The following is a 16,311-nucleotide window of genomic DNA, read 5'->3' as shown; positions in this document are numbered from 1 at the left end:
ATTTTGTAAAGACTGGAAAAAATATCCTAACCTTTCTTAACATATGGAAGTAGACATAACCGCAGATGAGGGTGCATGCAAACACATATTTATAAACTTTTTTGGCACGACATGAACACTATAACAAATAACCCCCTTCTTTATTTGCTCAGAGATTCTTGGTAGCTTTCGGAATTCTTATCTACCAACCATGAAAGCTGTGCACTTTATTTTATTAGGGAGGTGAGGTATGTGTACTGTCTGCACACTTCCACACCTTTACTTTTTCACATTGCGGACGGAGCAGGTTTGCCACTAGGTCAATTACATACCCCGTAATGATAAAAGTTAAGCAAACATTTGGGTGGCTTTATACATACACAACGGTGACAAACGAGCAGCCATAAGTACACAGATTCTCTGTTGCAACCCGCGTGAAACCAGTTAATGATGGTAAAGTATTCTTTAAAATTGTTTTTATTCATTCTGTTAAAAAAGTCTTGGTGAATAATTGAAGAATTGAAGACCAAACTATTTTTTTTCCTCTATTTCTCGTCAAGCCTGAATGGTGTCACGCAAGTGTGACGTCACAGAATTTCAATTTCTTTTCTTGTATTTGGGCTGTTTTAGCCCCAAATGAATTTTTATAACTTTCTAGGTTGAGCCGTTGGTTCATTTAGAATGCCGTGTAGTCCTCTGATGAAAAACAGTTAAATATAGGTCCATGCAAATGTTGTTGAAATCCATGACCTTTTGACGAGCCAGTGTTGTCACCCAGATTTCGTTTTCGCATGTTTTCTACCTTATCAAGCTTCCTACTTACGATAAAGGGAGCTCTCTTGCCATTTGTGAAGCGCAATATACTTAATACTGCGTAATTTACCCATTACCTTCAGTGCACCTCTCAAAGTAACAATTGCCCTCCTGACACCAAATCTAGTGAACGAAATTATTTGTCACAAGCAACACCTTCAAAATCTTCCGCTAGAAGTGCGTCAGTTCAAGCTGTGCAGCCACCTTGGAAGCTGACAGCATAAAGGCTTGCGTCGAGATTGAGAACCAATGGAAAGAAGGAACTCCTGCGGAGGCTTTCCTTGTCAGAACGAGACACAAAGCCAGACCAAGCTGTTCCTCTGCAGAGAACAACTACTGGCGGGATAATGTATAAAAGTACTACGGGTGGGGGTGACTGCTCGAAAATGCTGCACTGAACTGTCAACCTCTTGGCTTAGGTGCACTTTACATTAATTAGGCAAAAGGGGTACTGAAGTACTGACACAACATTCTTGTGTCCCAATCGTTGCGCTTTTCAGGTAGTTATTGAATTGTGATAAGAAAGCTTCAAGTAGTCTAAGGAGCCACAAATAATTGGTTATAGAAACTTTAATGAGATCCGGTTCCACATGCGCACATGAAAAAGACTATTTTTGTCACTGAAAGTGGAGGTGGACGTCGGCAAATTTTGCTTTGTGTCATAACATCACAATGGTACTCATGACGCCAGTAATGACATTTTGAGACCAACTTTAGTATCATATTAAAATATCTTATAAGCAATTCCCAACCTTCTTATTTCTCAAGTGTCAAGTCAAAGGTGCAGTATAGCTTCTACAACTTTTAAAATCTGCATCCACACTCCTTTAATGGAAACGAGGTGCAGCTACTGGAGACCCCCCCCCCCCCTTTTTTTTTTTTTGCTGGATTCTAACAAGCATATCTGTCCCAATAAACTTTTCAGGGAAAAAAAATGGTGTGTGGTATAATCCAATAAATATATTATATAAATTTTTCTAACAACGATTCAGCTGTACGCAAATTAAAATAGTGGACCAGCTAAATTACAATTCTGTATCAGCACAGCATGAAGGCTCTTGCTCGTCCCTGGCAAAATGAATACGTAGTGAGACTTTGAAGACACCTCTTTGCAATACAGAATATGCGCCATCTAATGTCGCTATCTTAAACCACCTGCCATGCTAAAAGAAGTAAACACAACATATTTAAAATGGTACATAGTAAATAGCACAGCAAGGACTCACAGTATACTTTTATTATTCTTGAACTATAGTGAAAAATTTATCAATACCAACCTGCCCAGCTTTCAGTTCTATTTTCATTATTTTTGCAGTGCACCTCCAACAACTATCCTCAAACTTTGTTCTACAGTTAAACCTCAATATAACAAAGTCGGTAAAATAGGAAATTTCCTTCATTATATCGAAATTTTGCTAGACTGAAATTCAACCTATTATGCAAATAACTAGAGTCACCGATCGATTTTTTTTTACGCAGAAGGGGCTGGAAAATTTACCAACCTATCAGGCAGTCAGAAAAAGGAAGTTTTTTTCCGCTGCCACCGCGAAGAAATTCTGAGACAATAAATGGAAACTTCTGCAAACACAGATGGTCAAATGGTTGAATTACAAGTGGCTGCTTGCGAATGCACCTCTCCCTCAAACCGCATTGTGCATTACCAAGAGCGACTGCCCAAGTGGACCAGCGTCATGTTCCGTATAAAGTCCAAGTGCAATAAGATCCTATCGCGCCCCGTGCACTATATGCTTTGGGTGCGAGTGAAAATGTACAAGGGTGAGCCAAGAAAGAAAAAAACCTATTTGTGAGAATCTAGTAAAAAAAAAGGGGGGGGGGGGGGGGTCCTCCACTAGCTGCACCTCGTTTCCACTAAAGGAGTGTGGATGCAGATTTTAAAAGTTGTAGAAGCTATACTGCCCCTTTGACTTGACACTTGACAAATAAGAAGGTTGGGAATTGCTTATAAGATATTTTATTATACTAAAGTTGGTCTCAAAATGTCATTACTGGCGTCATGAGTACCATTGTGATGTTATGACACAAAGCAAAATTTGCCGACGTCCACCTCCACTTTCAGTGACAAAAATAGTCTTTTTCATGTGCGCATATGGAACCGGATCTCATTAAAGTTTCTATAACCAATTATTTGTGGCTCCTTAGACTGCTTGAAGCTTTCTTATCACAATTCAATAACTACCTGAAAAGCGCAACGATTGGGACACAAGAATATTGTGTCAGTACTTCAGTACCCCTTTTGCCTAATGTAAAGTGCACCTAAGCCAAGAGGTTGACAGAAAAAAAGTCTTAGGTGCAAAGCACTTTAGGGGCTCGGGCTGTCGGCGTCTGTCGAGTGATCACGCTCAACAACAAGTGCTCAAAGCAGGGTCAAAACAAGTGCAGAATTGATCAAAACTGGTTCAAAATAAACTAACATGATTCAGAAAAAGTGCAGAATTGATCAAAACCGGTTCAAAATAAGCTAGCATGATTCATAATAATTTAAAAGACAGGAATCAAGCATTAAGCGCATTAATGAGCACAAATTCGTTAAAGTCACTTCTATCATCAACAAAGACTGGCTCCATGTGCGTGACGGTTTCCTACCAGTTATGCCTTAGCACAGGTGTCAAAACGGATGATGGATTGCTACACACAAGATAAACATAGGATAAAACAAGATAAACACAAGGATAACACAAGGTAAACACCGGCAAATCACTGCTCCGCACTTCCCCAGCTTTCACATTGAGTGAAACTGCATTACCGCTGAGTTTACCATGTCATTAGCGCCGAGTTTTTTTGTTGTTGAAAGCGACGAAAGATATGGCTTTATACTGTGTCAACAATATTTTACATCAGCAATATGAAGCGAACTGAGCCAGGCTTTTGCACCCACTCCACCCGCGCAACTGATAGTGATAGGGGCGATGCTATGATGAAAAGCACCGGTGGCTGGTAGCGAATGCTTTGTCTGCCTCTCGCTTCAATGTGTTTCCGTAACTGAAGATTATGCAAACTCCAGTGCTAAACACGCTTGAACACTTGACGCTACACCATTTCGGCATGCCCACTCTTTGCAAGCGCAGCAGATTACCTCTAAACGCATGGGTTGCATATGCGCTCAGCCGTGCTGACAGCCATGTACAGCCCCAGCCACACTAGAGAAGGAGACGCGCATCAATCAGCCCCCCACTTCTCCTCCTCTTCCTCCTCACCTCACCCACCACACAACTCTTGTGTGCACTTGATCACGCTGCTGCGAGCGAGCTCCACTCCCCCCGCCTTTCCCTTTGTTTGCGAAGGAAGACGGCGCTCATCCAGCCACCATCCTTCTTGGCTCACCCTTGTACGTTTTCACTCGCACCCAAAGCATACAGTGCACGGGGCGCGATAGGATCTTATTGCACTTGGACTTTATACGGAACATGACGCTGGTCCACTTGGGCGGTCGCTCTTGGTAATGCACAATGCGGTTTGAGGGAGAGGTGCATTTGCAAGCAGCCACTTGTAATTCAACCATTTGACCGTCTGTGTTTGCAGAAGTTTCCATTTATTGTCTCAGAATTTCTTTGCGGTGGCAGCGGAATTTTGTTATACTGAAATCATGTCTAATTAGTGAAATTAGGTAATTGGTGAAATTACCATCAAATTGTTTCTCGCTGCTAATGACTGCCTAGCCACGGAGCCTATCTGCAAAAGCGTCAGGGCTCTAGATATGACAGTTTGTTTTAAAAAAAAGCGTTCCAAATAAAAAGAAGCACCTGATATATCATTTATGTCATGCATGTCGAGTCATGATTAGTTCCCTACTGTGCTACTAATGCTATCATGAGAGAAACTGTGGTGACCTTTCATGTGTAGCTCATTAACTAACTCTTATTTCACCATCTCCATTTGCCAAAAGCATGATGCATTTCGAAGAATGTATGAAGTACAACTTTTTCTTTTCTTTCTTTTTTTGTTATTCTCGCGCTCCTCCTGCATTTCTTTTCTAAGAGAAGAAAACATAAGACATTTGATTTGATGCTTAAACCCACATTCAAATTTTATTAAGTAGGTTGTGTCTGTGTTTTCACACTCACACTTATAAATCTCCAAGTGCTGTGGTTTTTTTGGGCTTGCAAGCCAACGCTGCATTACACAGCGAGCGTTTTTCCGACGTCTTCCTGGTGACAGCTTCTGGCAACTTGTGTTGCCACAATGATGCTAAGTCATTCTCACAGCAATAAGGCACTCAAAATGCAGTGCTTCACTTGAGGAACTAAATGGGATTCGCTATGGCAAAACCTACAGGAAGCACTCAACAATTACTGTCACAAAACAGCATTTCCAAATAGTTTTCAATAGAGAACCAATTCTCAGCATAATTTGTACCCATGTAAAAATTTTACACACCCATTATTTCTTGAAGTGCTTAGAATCTCATTGTGTAACAATGACACAGCTTAGGAAATTGACAATTCTGTTTGAGCATTTGGCCTCTAGCGGTAAGTGTTGCAACTTTCACAGAATGACTGACCTGCGCTTGCCCTAGTACTAAGACGGTTGCTCTGGTTGTTACTGTGCCGGGAAAGGGCTCTCCGAGCAGTCTTGCCACCTGCAACAGATGAAAAAAGTAAACCATAATTATGCCAGCCCTGGTACCATTCAATATAGTGAAAAGCATTGCAGCCACCACAGAATGGCTCCGCTACTGAGGGACAATCTTCACTGATAACTCACAATGTAATTAGATAGGTGCCAGTTATTCAGTTGAATATCTGTAGCAGGCAACCCAGAGCAGAAAGGGCACAAACCAAAAGAGCAGTGAAATAGACTTAGGCATATACAGTTAAACCTCGATATAACAAAGTCGGTAAAATTTGCAATTTGCTTCGTTACATCAAAATTTTGTTAAATTGAATTTCGAGCTTTCATGCAAGTAAGTGCAGTCGCCAGTGGATTTTTCTTATACGGAAGGGGACTGCAAAATTTTCCGAATTATCGGGCAATTAGAAAAAGCAAATTTGGATTTAAAAAATTCACTTTGTTGAGTCTGAGAGACAGCAACGAAAGATACGGTTTCATGCCGTATCGACGACATCTTAATGTCGGCAGTACAATGCAAAGCCAGCCATGCTTTCACATCCACTCTGCCTCGCGGCTGAAGATGTCGCCTGCAGTGAGACGACGCTATCATAAAAGCGCTGGCAGCAGCGAGCGAATGCTTCGTCTGCCTCTCGCTTCAACAAGTCTCCGAAACTCAAGATTACGTAACCTCCAGAACCAAACACACAGAAAGACAAAATAACATTCCGGGGTTTTACGTGCTAAAACCAAGATATGATAATGAGGCAAGGTGGTCAAAATTAATCCGGAGTGCACCACTATTGGTGCACTCCTGATTAATTTTGACCACCTGGGGTTTTTTTAAAGTGTACCCAAATGCACAATACACAGGAGTTTTCGCATTTAGCTCCCATCGAAATGCAGCCGCTGCAGCCGGAATTCAATCCCGCGCCTCGGGTTTTACGGCACAACGCCAAAGCCAGTACACCACCATGACGGGTGTGGGAAGACAGTGCACATGCACGCTTTCTCAGCACGTCCACTCTTTGTACATGTACGTGGCAGATTACATCGAAAAGAGGGCGTGCGCGCTGCGTATGCACTAGAAAAGGATACGCGCACCAACCTGCGCGCAGCCCCCCCCCCCCCCCCCATAAAATCTTATCGTGACCTGCGATAAGATGTTATCGCGGGTCACGATAAGCAAACAGCCTCTTGTAATTCAACCATTTGACCATCTGTGTCTGCAGATGACCAAATGGTTGAATTACAAGAGGCTGTCGTTACGTTTTTCAAGGGACCGCGAAAAAAGATGCAAAAAAGAACGCTATCTTATCACTTTTGGGCTTTATACAGAACACAATGCTGTTCTGCTTCAGTGATCGCTCTGGGTCGCGTGCAATCTGAGAGGTGCATTTGTAAACAGCCTCTTGTATTTGTCGGGATATGGTGGGATTGCCCACGACCCTCTGCCTCGACACACCGAGCCCCGTGGTTGGCGCATGCCTGCGTATCAACCGCGGTTCGGTACAAGCTCGAGGAAACAATAGACGACAACCACGTGTACACTCAGAAAGCATTTATTACAACTGCAACTAACACTTCGAGCAGGCCAGCTAGCTGTAGTTGACATCGCTGAGGGTTCCCTCGAAGAGAATAATACACTAGGTAAAGAAGGGCTTCCGACTTACCAACTGGGGAATACGGGCGGCCGCGGCGATTGCCACGGCAAGAACGCGGTTGACTAACCACGTGCGAGACTACGGGAGCGGCGGCGGAGACTTCCGCTATCGCCGCTTGCTGGGGATCAAAGAGACTCGGGCGATGTCAGCGGGAACTCACGTGACCCACCCGGTGGCGCTGATAGCGCTTGCGATTCGCGTGCGCCACCGGTGGAAGCAAAGTTTCCCCTCTCCCAACTCTCCCTGGCGCGCACGCGTCTGCCGCGACGTTCGCTGCACGTGTGGAGGTCATGAGACCCGAGGGTTCCCGCATATTTCAACCATTTGACCATCTGTTTTTGCAGAAGTTTCCATTTATTCTGTCGGCATGCACTTGCAGCAATAGTGAAATGCTGTTACAGTGGAATCTCGATGATGTGATCACGGCTAATACGAATTTCCGGATCATACGAATTTTTCTGTGGTCCCTGCCGAGCCCCATTACTTTGCAACGTGCTAGAGAACGGTTGTTACAAATCGATTTTCGACCCGCGTTGGTTGATACGAATAAACGCCGCCCCATCCGACGGCCGCGAAAGAGAACAGCGCGCAGTCACGCGCTTTCTCCCTTTCTCTTTTGGTGCGGAGGTGCGGACGCGGCGCCGGACAGCGTGGAGGCCGCGACTGGGCACGAAGAATTTGAAGCGGTAGTGGTTTTGTTGCTTTTGTGCTTTTCCTCCTTTTACGCGTGCCATCGGCCGGACGGAGTGGCTGCTGTGCTTCGGGCCGCGTTCTTTGTGTTTGCGCCATTTTTTCTAGTCGCAGCGAGCTATGTCTACCGAGATACGATCTCGGCTGATTCGCGCGGCCGTACGCCGAGGCGCGAGAGCCTCCGTTGGCGCATCTTCCGCCGACTGCGTTATCGGTGCCGATGGCACAGGGCAATTGTCGGTTTTGCTGCAGGGGTCACACAGTGCAAGATAGACGTTCAGTCGGGTGCTCCTCCGCTTCTCCCACTAATCGCCGTATTTTTCTTGCCGTAGGAGGCTTGCGCTTCCGTATTCCGAAGGCGCGCTTCGTCCAAAATTTCTTCTCCAACGAGCGACGATCCATCACTAACCTGGGAGCTCTCAGTAATCCGAATTCTGCGTGTCAAGTGAAGACGCCGGCGTGGTTTACCAAGCAGACAACTGCGGTTGCCATCTTGCCCCTGTCACAGCAGCAACCAATGGAGAGACGCCTTTCAGCACGGCAGTCAATCGGAAGCCCGCTTTCATCGGAGGGCCCGTGTTGCTACTTATTGAAGACCCGCGCTTCTTTTGTGTTTGTGCGTTTGTTACAAGATGGCGACTAGGGACGAATTGAGAAGCGGAACGGCGAAACTTTGAGCTTTCGAACGATACCAAGATGGCGGCGCTCGGTGGCGGGAAATACGAGATATGTCTCCGTGAGCTGCGGTGATTTTGCGCGATTTGAAGCTGTTTTCTCACCCTGCGCACTGACAAATTAATCTTTTTCGGGCACTTTTAGTGCTTTTTCAGCCAAACCATTTTGATACAGCGTAGATTAGGCGTTGCAGATACTGAAACGCGTGGTTTTCAAAAATAGATTTTTCTCGCAATTTTAGCGATCCCCGCGTCCCCGCTTACTTTGGCTAGTTTTAATTGCGTTTTGATGATACAAATTTTGGCTAATACGAATATTTTTCGTGACCCCAGGAGATTCATATCATCGAGATTCCACTGTATATTGAAATTGTGTATAAGCACACTTCATTATATTAAGGTTCTAATACATGGGGTTCTATAGACAAGAAGTTATCAAAAGTTAAATGCAGTAGAACACCGTTGATACGTTTTTCAAGGGACCGCGAAAAAAGATGCAACAGGAGTGAAAACGTAATTGTGAGGAAGATCACCAATCGCCACAGCTCCCCGTTGATACGTTTTTCAAGGAACCACAAAAAAATATGTAACAGCAGGGAAAATGTAACTGTGAGGAAGGCCACCAATTGCAACAGCTATGTCAGAAACAGCTCTGAATGGCTGCCAGTACAGTTATTAAGTGTCTCAGCGCTCATACTGTGACCAAAGACGGTGCTTGCGCACGTGTATATTTAAGGAAGATGTACAATGCTTCGCGACAACAGTGGACCCCTTCAACTCTCTTGAACGCAATATTTTGCTTATGCTTCACCGCATAACACGGCTCCATTGCAGCGAAGCTGACTTAAGAGAACCATCACCAAAATAAATGTAACGGTGCACTCGGCGGATCTGGCCCTGTGTGAATTGTGCTTGGTTTCTGGTAGGCTTTAACTGATGCACACTTCGTTTCGGGTGCTTCTCTAACTGCTCAGTGCACTTGTGCAGCGCCGGGCTTGTGCAACTTTGGAGGCTTACGGCAAACTTGGGCCGCTTACTGCAAACTTGGGTCGCTTGTTGCAACGCGCCGGTCGCTTGTTGCAATGCACTGGTCACTCGTTGCAACATACAAGCTGGCTGTACCGCCAAATTTACATGCCCGCCACATTCAAACGCAATATAAGATGCAGGAACATTAGAGATTGGCGACATATCAAGGAGTACATAATACATGGAAATCAATGGGATTTAGGTCGGGACCGGTAGCCGCCGGGAACACACAGCAGTGAGGACCGTATCAACGGGGTTCCACTGTACTTCGTTATATCAATTATTTTGATATACTGAAGTTCGTTATATTGAGGTTTAACTGTGGTATGTAGCATTGCTGCAGTTTAGTGCCTTTTCTGGATGTGGTTAGTGTTCTTTGCACACTCATTGCTTGCTACACTTCATGAACATGTTTAGTGCCTCTTTAATATGTATTGAATTATAATTTACCGTATTTACTTGAATCTAACATGCACTTTTTTTTCCAATAAAACGGGTCAAAAATTGCATGCGCGTTAGAATCGAGCACGACCCTAAATCTGCATTACCATATCGCCATCGGCATTTCAAAATGGCCACCTCATACGTGCTTCGAGCCTAGCTTCCTCCATGTGCTGTAGTGTGTGTGCTTCGGCATTAGTCTACCGTCTGTCATGCCGTTTTCTGCATTCGTTCCTATCAGCATGAAATGCCGAGTTCATCATGATGCCGCATTTAAAAGGAAAATGATCACGTGTGCAGAGACAGATGGAAATCGGGCCGCATCACAGGCATTCGGAGAACCCGAAACTTGCGTGCGGGACTGGCGCAAACAGAAGGACAGGATTTTCGCCAGCAAAGCAACACAGAAGGGTTTCAGTGGACTGAAGGAGGACGTATTGTGCGACGATGCACTTCGGCGATACGATCGCGCTGGCCCTATCTTGAAAGTAATCTGCAAGGGGTTGAAAGTGATCTGCAAAGTGATCTGTCCGTTGCGCGCTGTTTTCGCCGCTTATAGTTCGCGCTGAAGCAAGAGGCGTGCTAGAACGAAGGTCAATTCGCTCACCGCTACTGCCGCGCGTAGTCACTCCTTTTGAAAGCAAGTTTCCGTGGTCATCGAGTGAGATGTGTTCATGTTCGCTTGTGCATGCGTGACACCATGCTTGTTAATTTAGTTAGCAAGCGAATGTTTACAAGTTAATACGGCCGTTAAAACTACTATCCCTACTTCGTATAGCTGCCTACTAATTTGCTATCGCATTGGATGCTTTGCCTTTCGGGCGAAACTGCGACTTTTTGTTATTCATCGCAACTTTAGTGCATTGGGAGTAAATCTTTGTTTTTCCAAATAAGAGAAAGTTGTTAAGGTGTCGCGTCAGAGAAGCCTGTGGCATGATGCTATCGTGCCACAGGTTTCTATGACGTGACAAATCAGCTAGATTATACGATGCGATTGTGCGCAAAGACTACCTGGCTGGTGGTGTCCCTGCTGTGGCTGCAGCTGTGGCTTGTGCTGGGGTGACTTGACCTGCTGCTTCCAGCGGTTGAGGCGATTGTCCGTCTCTCGGAAGCTGTACGCCAGCCGGGTTTCCATCAGGCTTGGCTGCCGGCCCTTCTTGGTGGTGAACGCCCCAGTTCCTCGCCTACGCAGAGGATGCACCATGGCATCACCACCAGATACAAACAGTCTTGACTGCCACAACTAAAGCATTGTTGAGCAGCTCCATATGAAGTTGCCTGCCCTCAGAATGCCAATAGTCCTCCAATCGAAAGCATACATAGGAGCTACCCTCCAGAATCCTGTTGCCACATAACACCCACACAATCTTCATGAGAGGCAGCGGTTGTGGGAACGCTAGACTCTCATGCATTTCCCGACACTCGTCGTCCTCGCACGAGTAATGCATCTTCAGCGATTTGGCTTTCCTGCATGACTTACACGCTCAGTGGGGACCTGGTGTCATAGTTACGAAACTAGGATGAGAAATTGCGCAAGTACTCTGCTACTAACATCTCATGACAGTGTGGATAGCTCGGGCACAATAGGAAGTTGCTTCCTCCTCAGCCACGAGACATTCGACCATGCGATCACAGGTATACTTTAAAATCAAGAGTTTGACAGAAACCCACATGGTCCGGACAAGAGGAGACATTGTAAGTAATTGAAAATTGGATGCCGACCATAAAAATTAGAAATAAAAAAATATTTCGGCTCCCACACGTGAGTCCTGTTCACAATGATCATGAACGAGAAGAAAATCTGGTTAAGTACGTTTCAAAACGTACACCAACACCACTCCGCATACACGTATTGTAAGTTGCCGTCGTTGCGATTGAGTATGCGCTCAGTTGTCTGGAGGATCAGAGATTGAAGATGAAGTTGCAAAGCCAAATTCTTTTCTTTGTCGATGATTCTTGCATGGTCCCCATTCATTTCATGATTATTAGTTTCTGTGTGTTCAGTCAGTGCGTTTGACGCAAAATTCTTTTCCCCGCAATCGTAGCGATGCTGTTTTAATCTTTGCTCAACATTGCCCGTTTCGACCACATAAACACAATCGCATTCTGCACTAGGCAGCATGTAAGTCACCCCTGGAAACTTTCCTTTGGGAAGTTTGTCTTTTATGCACGGGAGCACAAAAGTAACTGGAACGCCCATGTATTTCGTCCCACACTTTGGGGAAATAAAATCTCGAAACTAGTGTCCTCCTGGAAATTTATTTCAAATGAATACATCTTGCAAGCTCACTAGCTACAATTCGTCAATTGCAATAGATGACGTAAGGAAATTAATTTGGAAGTTAATTAGTGAATCTCAGATAATTAGTTGAATAGATGTTTAAATTTGCCGTGCTAGTAATGTCCACCTTAATCCACCTCAAGGACAAGAATTACGCTTTATGTCACAGGTGATCTTCAAAAACTCCGTAAAACTTGAAAATGGTCAGCCCGTATTTCAGGTGCTGCATACATGGAATTTGCCTCAGGAATCATTACAGAAGAGACAACAAAAGTGTTTACCAATATGCAGTCTATTTGTCCATGGCACACACTTGAAAGTGGCTTCACATTATGCTGCAGATTAAGACTCAGCATCATCTTAGGCTCAGAGTTGGCTCTGGAGTCATTTTCTAGTTAACTTTCTAGCCAATGACATTGGGGATGCCATATTGTTCATGGTCAAGGTCAGCATTATTGTGGACATGGCTCAGCTATGTCTAGCAGCACGAATGCATCACCAGACTCTCTGCCATTCCAAGACAGTACAGTAACGTATTTACTCGCATAGTGAATGCTCTTCTTTCCCAAAAAAGAAATTCGGCAGAACCCACCTCATGATAACTGTCGATGGTAATGCGTTAGCACTAAATCAATATAGCCACACAACGTATTACCACTGTCTAAACGAGTAACGTATGAGGCGTTTACTACAGCAGGACTCCTCTTTCGTGCTTCCCTAGGAACCCTAAGCGTCATATCTGAGAAATGCGTCATGCGACAACTGGGCTCCTCTCTCGCGCTTCTTTCTGGACATGCTGCGCCATCTAGTGGCACTGCAGAGAAGTCCATGCGTGGCCTCCGAGACGAGAAGCATGGCACGCCGGTGCCTGAAAATGCTGAGAATTGTTCCCTCAATTGCCGCACACGCAGTGGCACATACTCGGCGGCCCAAGTTGTCAAGACATTCATAAAAGAGTGGCACACACCCAGTGCATTCATGGCACAGCTAGCTAAAGTGTTGGCGTGAAAGGCGCTCATTGAAAAGCGCACATACCCAGTGCATTTGTGGCACAGCCTGTAAATGCGTTGCGTTGCTGTCCTTGAGGAGCCCTTCTGAGGTGGGTTCGATTCCGTTTAGCATAAAAAAAAATGCAAGGGATCTTTTTTTGTCATCGTAGGGCAGCACATTCCCAGTGGCACATACCTAGTTACCCAAGTAGGCGTCAAAGACATTCATTGAAGAGCAGCATACACTTACTGGAACACACCCAGTGTCCCAAGTTGGCATCAAAGAGGGTCATTGAAGACCAGCACGGACCAAGTGGCACATACCCTGTGCTCCAGGTCGGTGTCAAAGACTTTCTTCGAACAGCGGTGCCTACCCAGTCCCGCGTTTAGAGTGACCCATGTCGGCGTTAGAGTGTACTAGATTGGGGGAGTGGGTCCAACGAGGGCTCTGCGCTGAGGCATTTTTTATTGAAAATCCAGGTGGCGCCACCGTCACTTTCTTTCAAATGAGCGGCCCCGCTCGCCGGCCGGACGGTTGTCGCGTCGGAGACCCTACCGCAGCTGCATGGAGCTTTGACAGGCGGATACTCGGTGGCGGTAACACTGAGGTTATTCCCCACCGATCTATTTAAATAAAATGAAAAAAGAGCGGTGGAAAGAATGCAAACGACGCAACAACGACGGTGCGTCGAGCAGATGGCAGCTACTCAGCCCGCGAGCTCACCTCAGCCAATGAGTGCTGCCGAAACAGCCAGAGCCAACGTTTATTGGCCGGAAATTCAGAATAAGACGATGGCAGCGCCACCACATTTTCCGCGCTTTTTGCTTCACTCTTGGCGCTTGCTAAGGCGTCCACTCCCCCATTCTAGTACACTTTATCGGCGTGAAACAGCTTCGTTGAAGAGAGGCACGTATGTACACATTGGCACATACTCGGTGACCCAAGTTGATCCGATAGTTGGTTTTGAACCCTGTTACCTCAGCACAGCAGCCCGATGTACTAACCATGTGGACTACCCAATGACCCAGGTAGGCGGGAATACGGTTAGATACAAACATACAAAGATAGATACATACAAACACTAACGCATTAGAAAATTGCAGCAATACCCATCTCATTATGAATGTCGACATTCATGCGATTACCAATGAAGCAAGTAGTGACACACCTTACGGCCACCATGTATGAAGCGCGTACGCAGCCAGGCTCCTCTCTCTGGCTTCCCTCTAGACATGCTGCGTCATTCAGCAGTGCTGCCGCAAAGTCTGTGCGTGGCACTTGTGTAAATGTACATTCAGACAAGTTCGTCTAATATTTATGACGTGGGTTCGATTCCACACTAGCACCGGAGATATTTTAAATGTATTTTTTGCCATTGAAGAGCAATGCATACTAAGTGGCACATAGTTACCCTAGTGGCAACTATGTCCAATTGAGAGCAAGAAGCTTTTGTGCCGTTTTCACCAGTAGCGCATGCAGACGTCATCAACAATGAAATGCCTCCCAGCGGCACAATTTCATTGCTCCACTGAACATACTCCACAGCAAAAAAAACTTCGCTTTAACAATAAGGCCAACATACGGCTCACCAGTTCACTTGCTTCTAGCTGCAATACTTTCAATGCATCATTTTGATTGGCTGTCACATAGGTACTGCAGTGGACAGCATTCATGCTTTCACTGAGAGATGTCTCCCAGTGACATGGGGCAAGTGAATGGAGAAACTAGCATGGCCATTTGTTAGTGGGAATGCAGAAGACCAAAGTGTGATTACCATGAGCATAATTTTGTAGAGCAAAGTTGGCGGTGTGCTTATTATGCGAGTGTGTTCACTGTTACACCAGAACTCCGAAGCTGAAAACAACCTCGCGGTACATCAAGGCAGCACCAGTACCAAGCTGGACAGCTAGCCGACCAACTTATATGTGCCAATGTAGGGTAAGCTTTCTGAACTGTCAAGATCAATTGCTAATTTAATCTCTACAGTGTAAGTTCAACAAAGACTGGGAAAGTGGTGCATATGTGTCACTTTTTCAGCAATGTCAGCTGAACATTCACCTGCCAGCTGGTGAGGCCATCCTGACACAGCACAAAGGCAAATAGGCGAGAATGCGTGCATGCATGCGTGCGCACACAAAGCATTAAGCATTGGGGTTGCATGCTGTATGACGAGTCACATACACTGTGTTCGCAAATGAAACACATTGAAGGTGGTGGTTCACTTCTGTTGCCTCATTTCATTTGTAATCAATGCCCACAGCTGCCCAACTAAGCCTCGAAGCTTGACAGTGCTGTAAGCTGATATGCAGGCAGGGAGTGTGGCACACTTGATCAAACCACCTGACACACAGTGGTCGCAACGCCCTGTAGTATTTCTGCAAATGCGCAGAATTGCCTATTTTCTTCTCCTGCTGTGTCATACAGTGCTGATCGTATATATCATTAAACACAGGCTGGGTGCAAGTCCTTCCACACTAGGACACAGACAATATTAGTTTGTACAAAACACTACCAGACATACCTGCTAGCCTTCACAAAAATTGTAACAAATCTTTTTAAAGGAGCCCTTAATCACCCCGGGGCTTGGTGACAAAACACAGTTCGGAGATAGCATATGCTGCTGTGAACCTCTCGCCCAAATTCTGCAGTCGTGCACGGCCGAGGACAACCACGTTTTGCACATCGTAGGCGCCAAAATCGGAAATAGAGGCGTCTACGTGAACATCCAAAATCAAATTTGAACTGCACGCCACGATGACGTTCAGTAGGCGGAGTGCTGTAGGCATACCTCGCTCCGCCATAGCCTTCGCAGTGCAAATCATTGAAGAAGGAGCGGAAGCACCGTGAACAGTATGTTTGATTGCCAAGAACTCCGCTTCTGCTTTTTGCGGAAAAGTATTTCTGATATAGCCTAATTTAACTTCAAGTATATTTCTCGACTTCGATAAAAAGTGGTTCAGGGCCCTTTCAAGAAACTTATTTTGTTGAGAACAGAACTATAAGCAATATGAACGACCACATTCACTTACCTTTCACATGTTTCACACTCGCAGTAACTGTTGCCATCTCCAAAGAAGTCCTCGCCGTAGAAGCAGGTGATCTCCTCGCCTTCTTCAATGTCCCGTAACACCTTCACACAAGCAGTGTCTCGGCCCGTCGACACAAACTGCATTTAGGTGAAAGC

General features: G+C 45.4%; 1 protein-coding gene across 4 annotated transcripts in view; it reads right to left on the bottom strand.

Moving 5' to 3' along the window:
* LOC119450535 (uncharacterized) overlaps nt 1–16,311 on the bottom strand; it is a 31,866-nt gene that overhangs the window by 3,401 nt on the left and 12,154 nt on the right. For all 4 annotated transcript variants that reach the window (XM_037714029.2, XM_049665938.1, XM_037714028.2 and 1 more), the window contains 3 exons: nt 16,157–16,293; nt 10,868–11,040; nt 5,312–5,389 (listed from right to left, as the gene is read on the bottom strand). In XM_037714029.2, the coding sequence (XP_037569957.1) occupies nt 5,312–5,389; nt 10,868–11,040; nt 16,157–16,293 (388 nt within the window). The remainder of the gene's footprint in view (nt 1–5,311; nt 5,390–10,867; nt 11,041–16,156; nt 16,294–16,311) is intronic.

Source organism: Dermacentor silvarum, chromosome 4 (genome assembly GCF_013339745.2).
Source record: "Dermacentor silvarum isolate Dsil-2018 chromosome 4, BIME_Dsil_1.4, whole genome shotgun sequence".
Taxonomy (NCBI): domain Eukaryota; kingdom Metazoa; phylum Arthropoda; class Arachnida; order Ixodida; family Ixodidae; genus Dermacentor; species Dermacentor silvarum.
The sequence above is the reverse complement of the archived record's forward strand: the minus strand, read 5'-3'. Positions and strand labels throughout refer to the sequence as shown.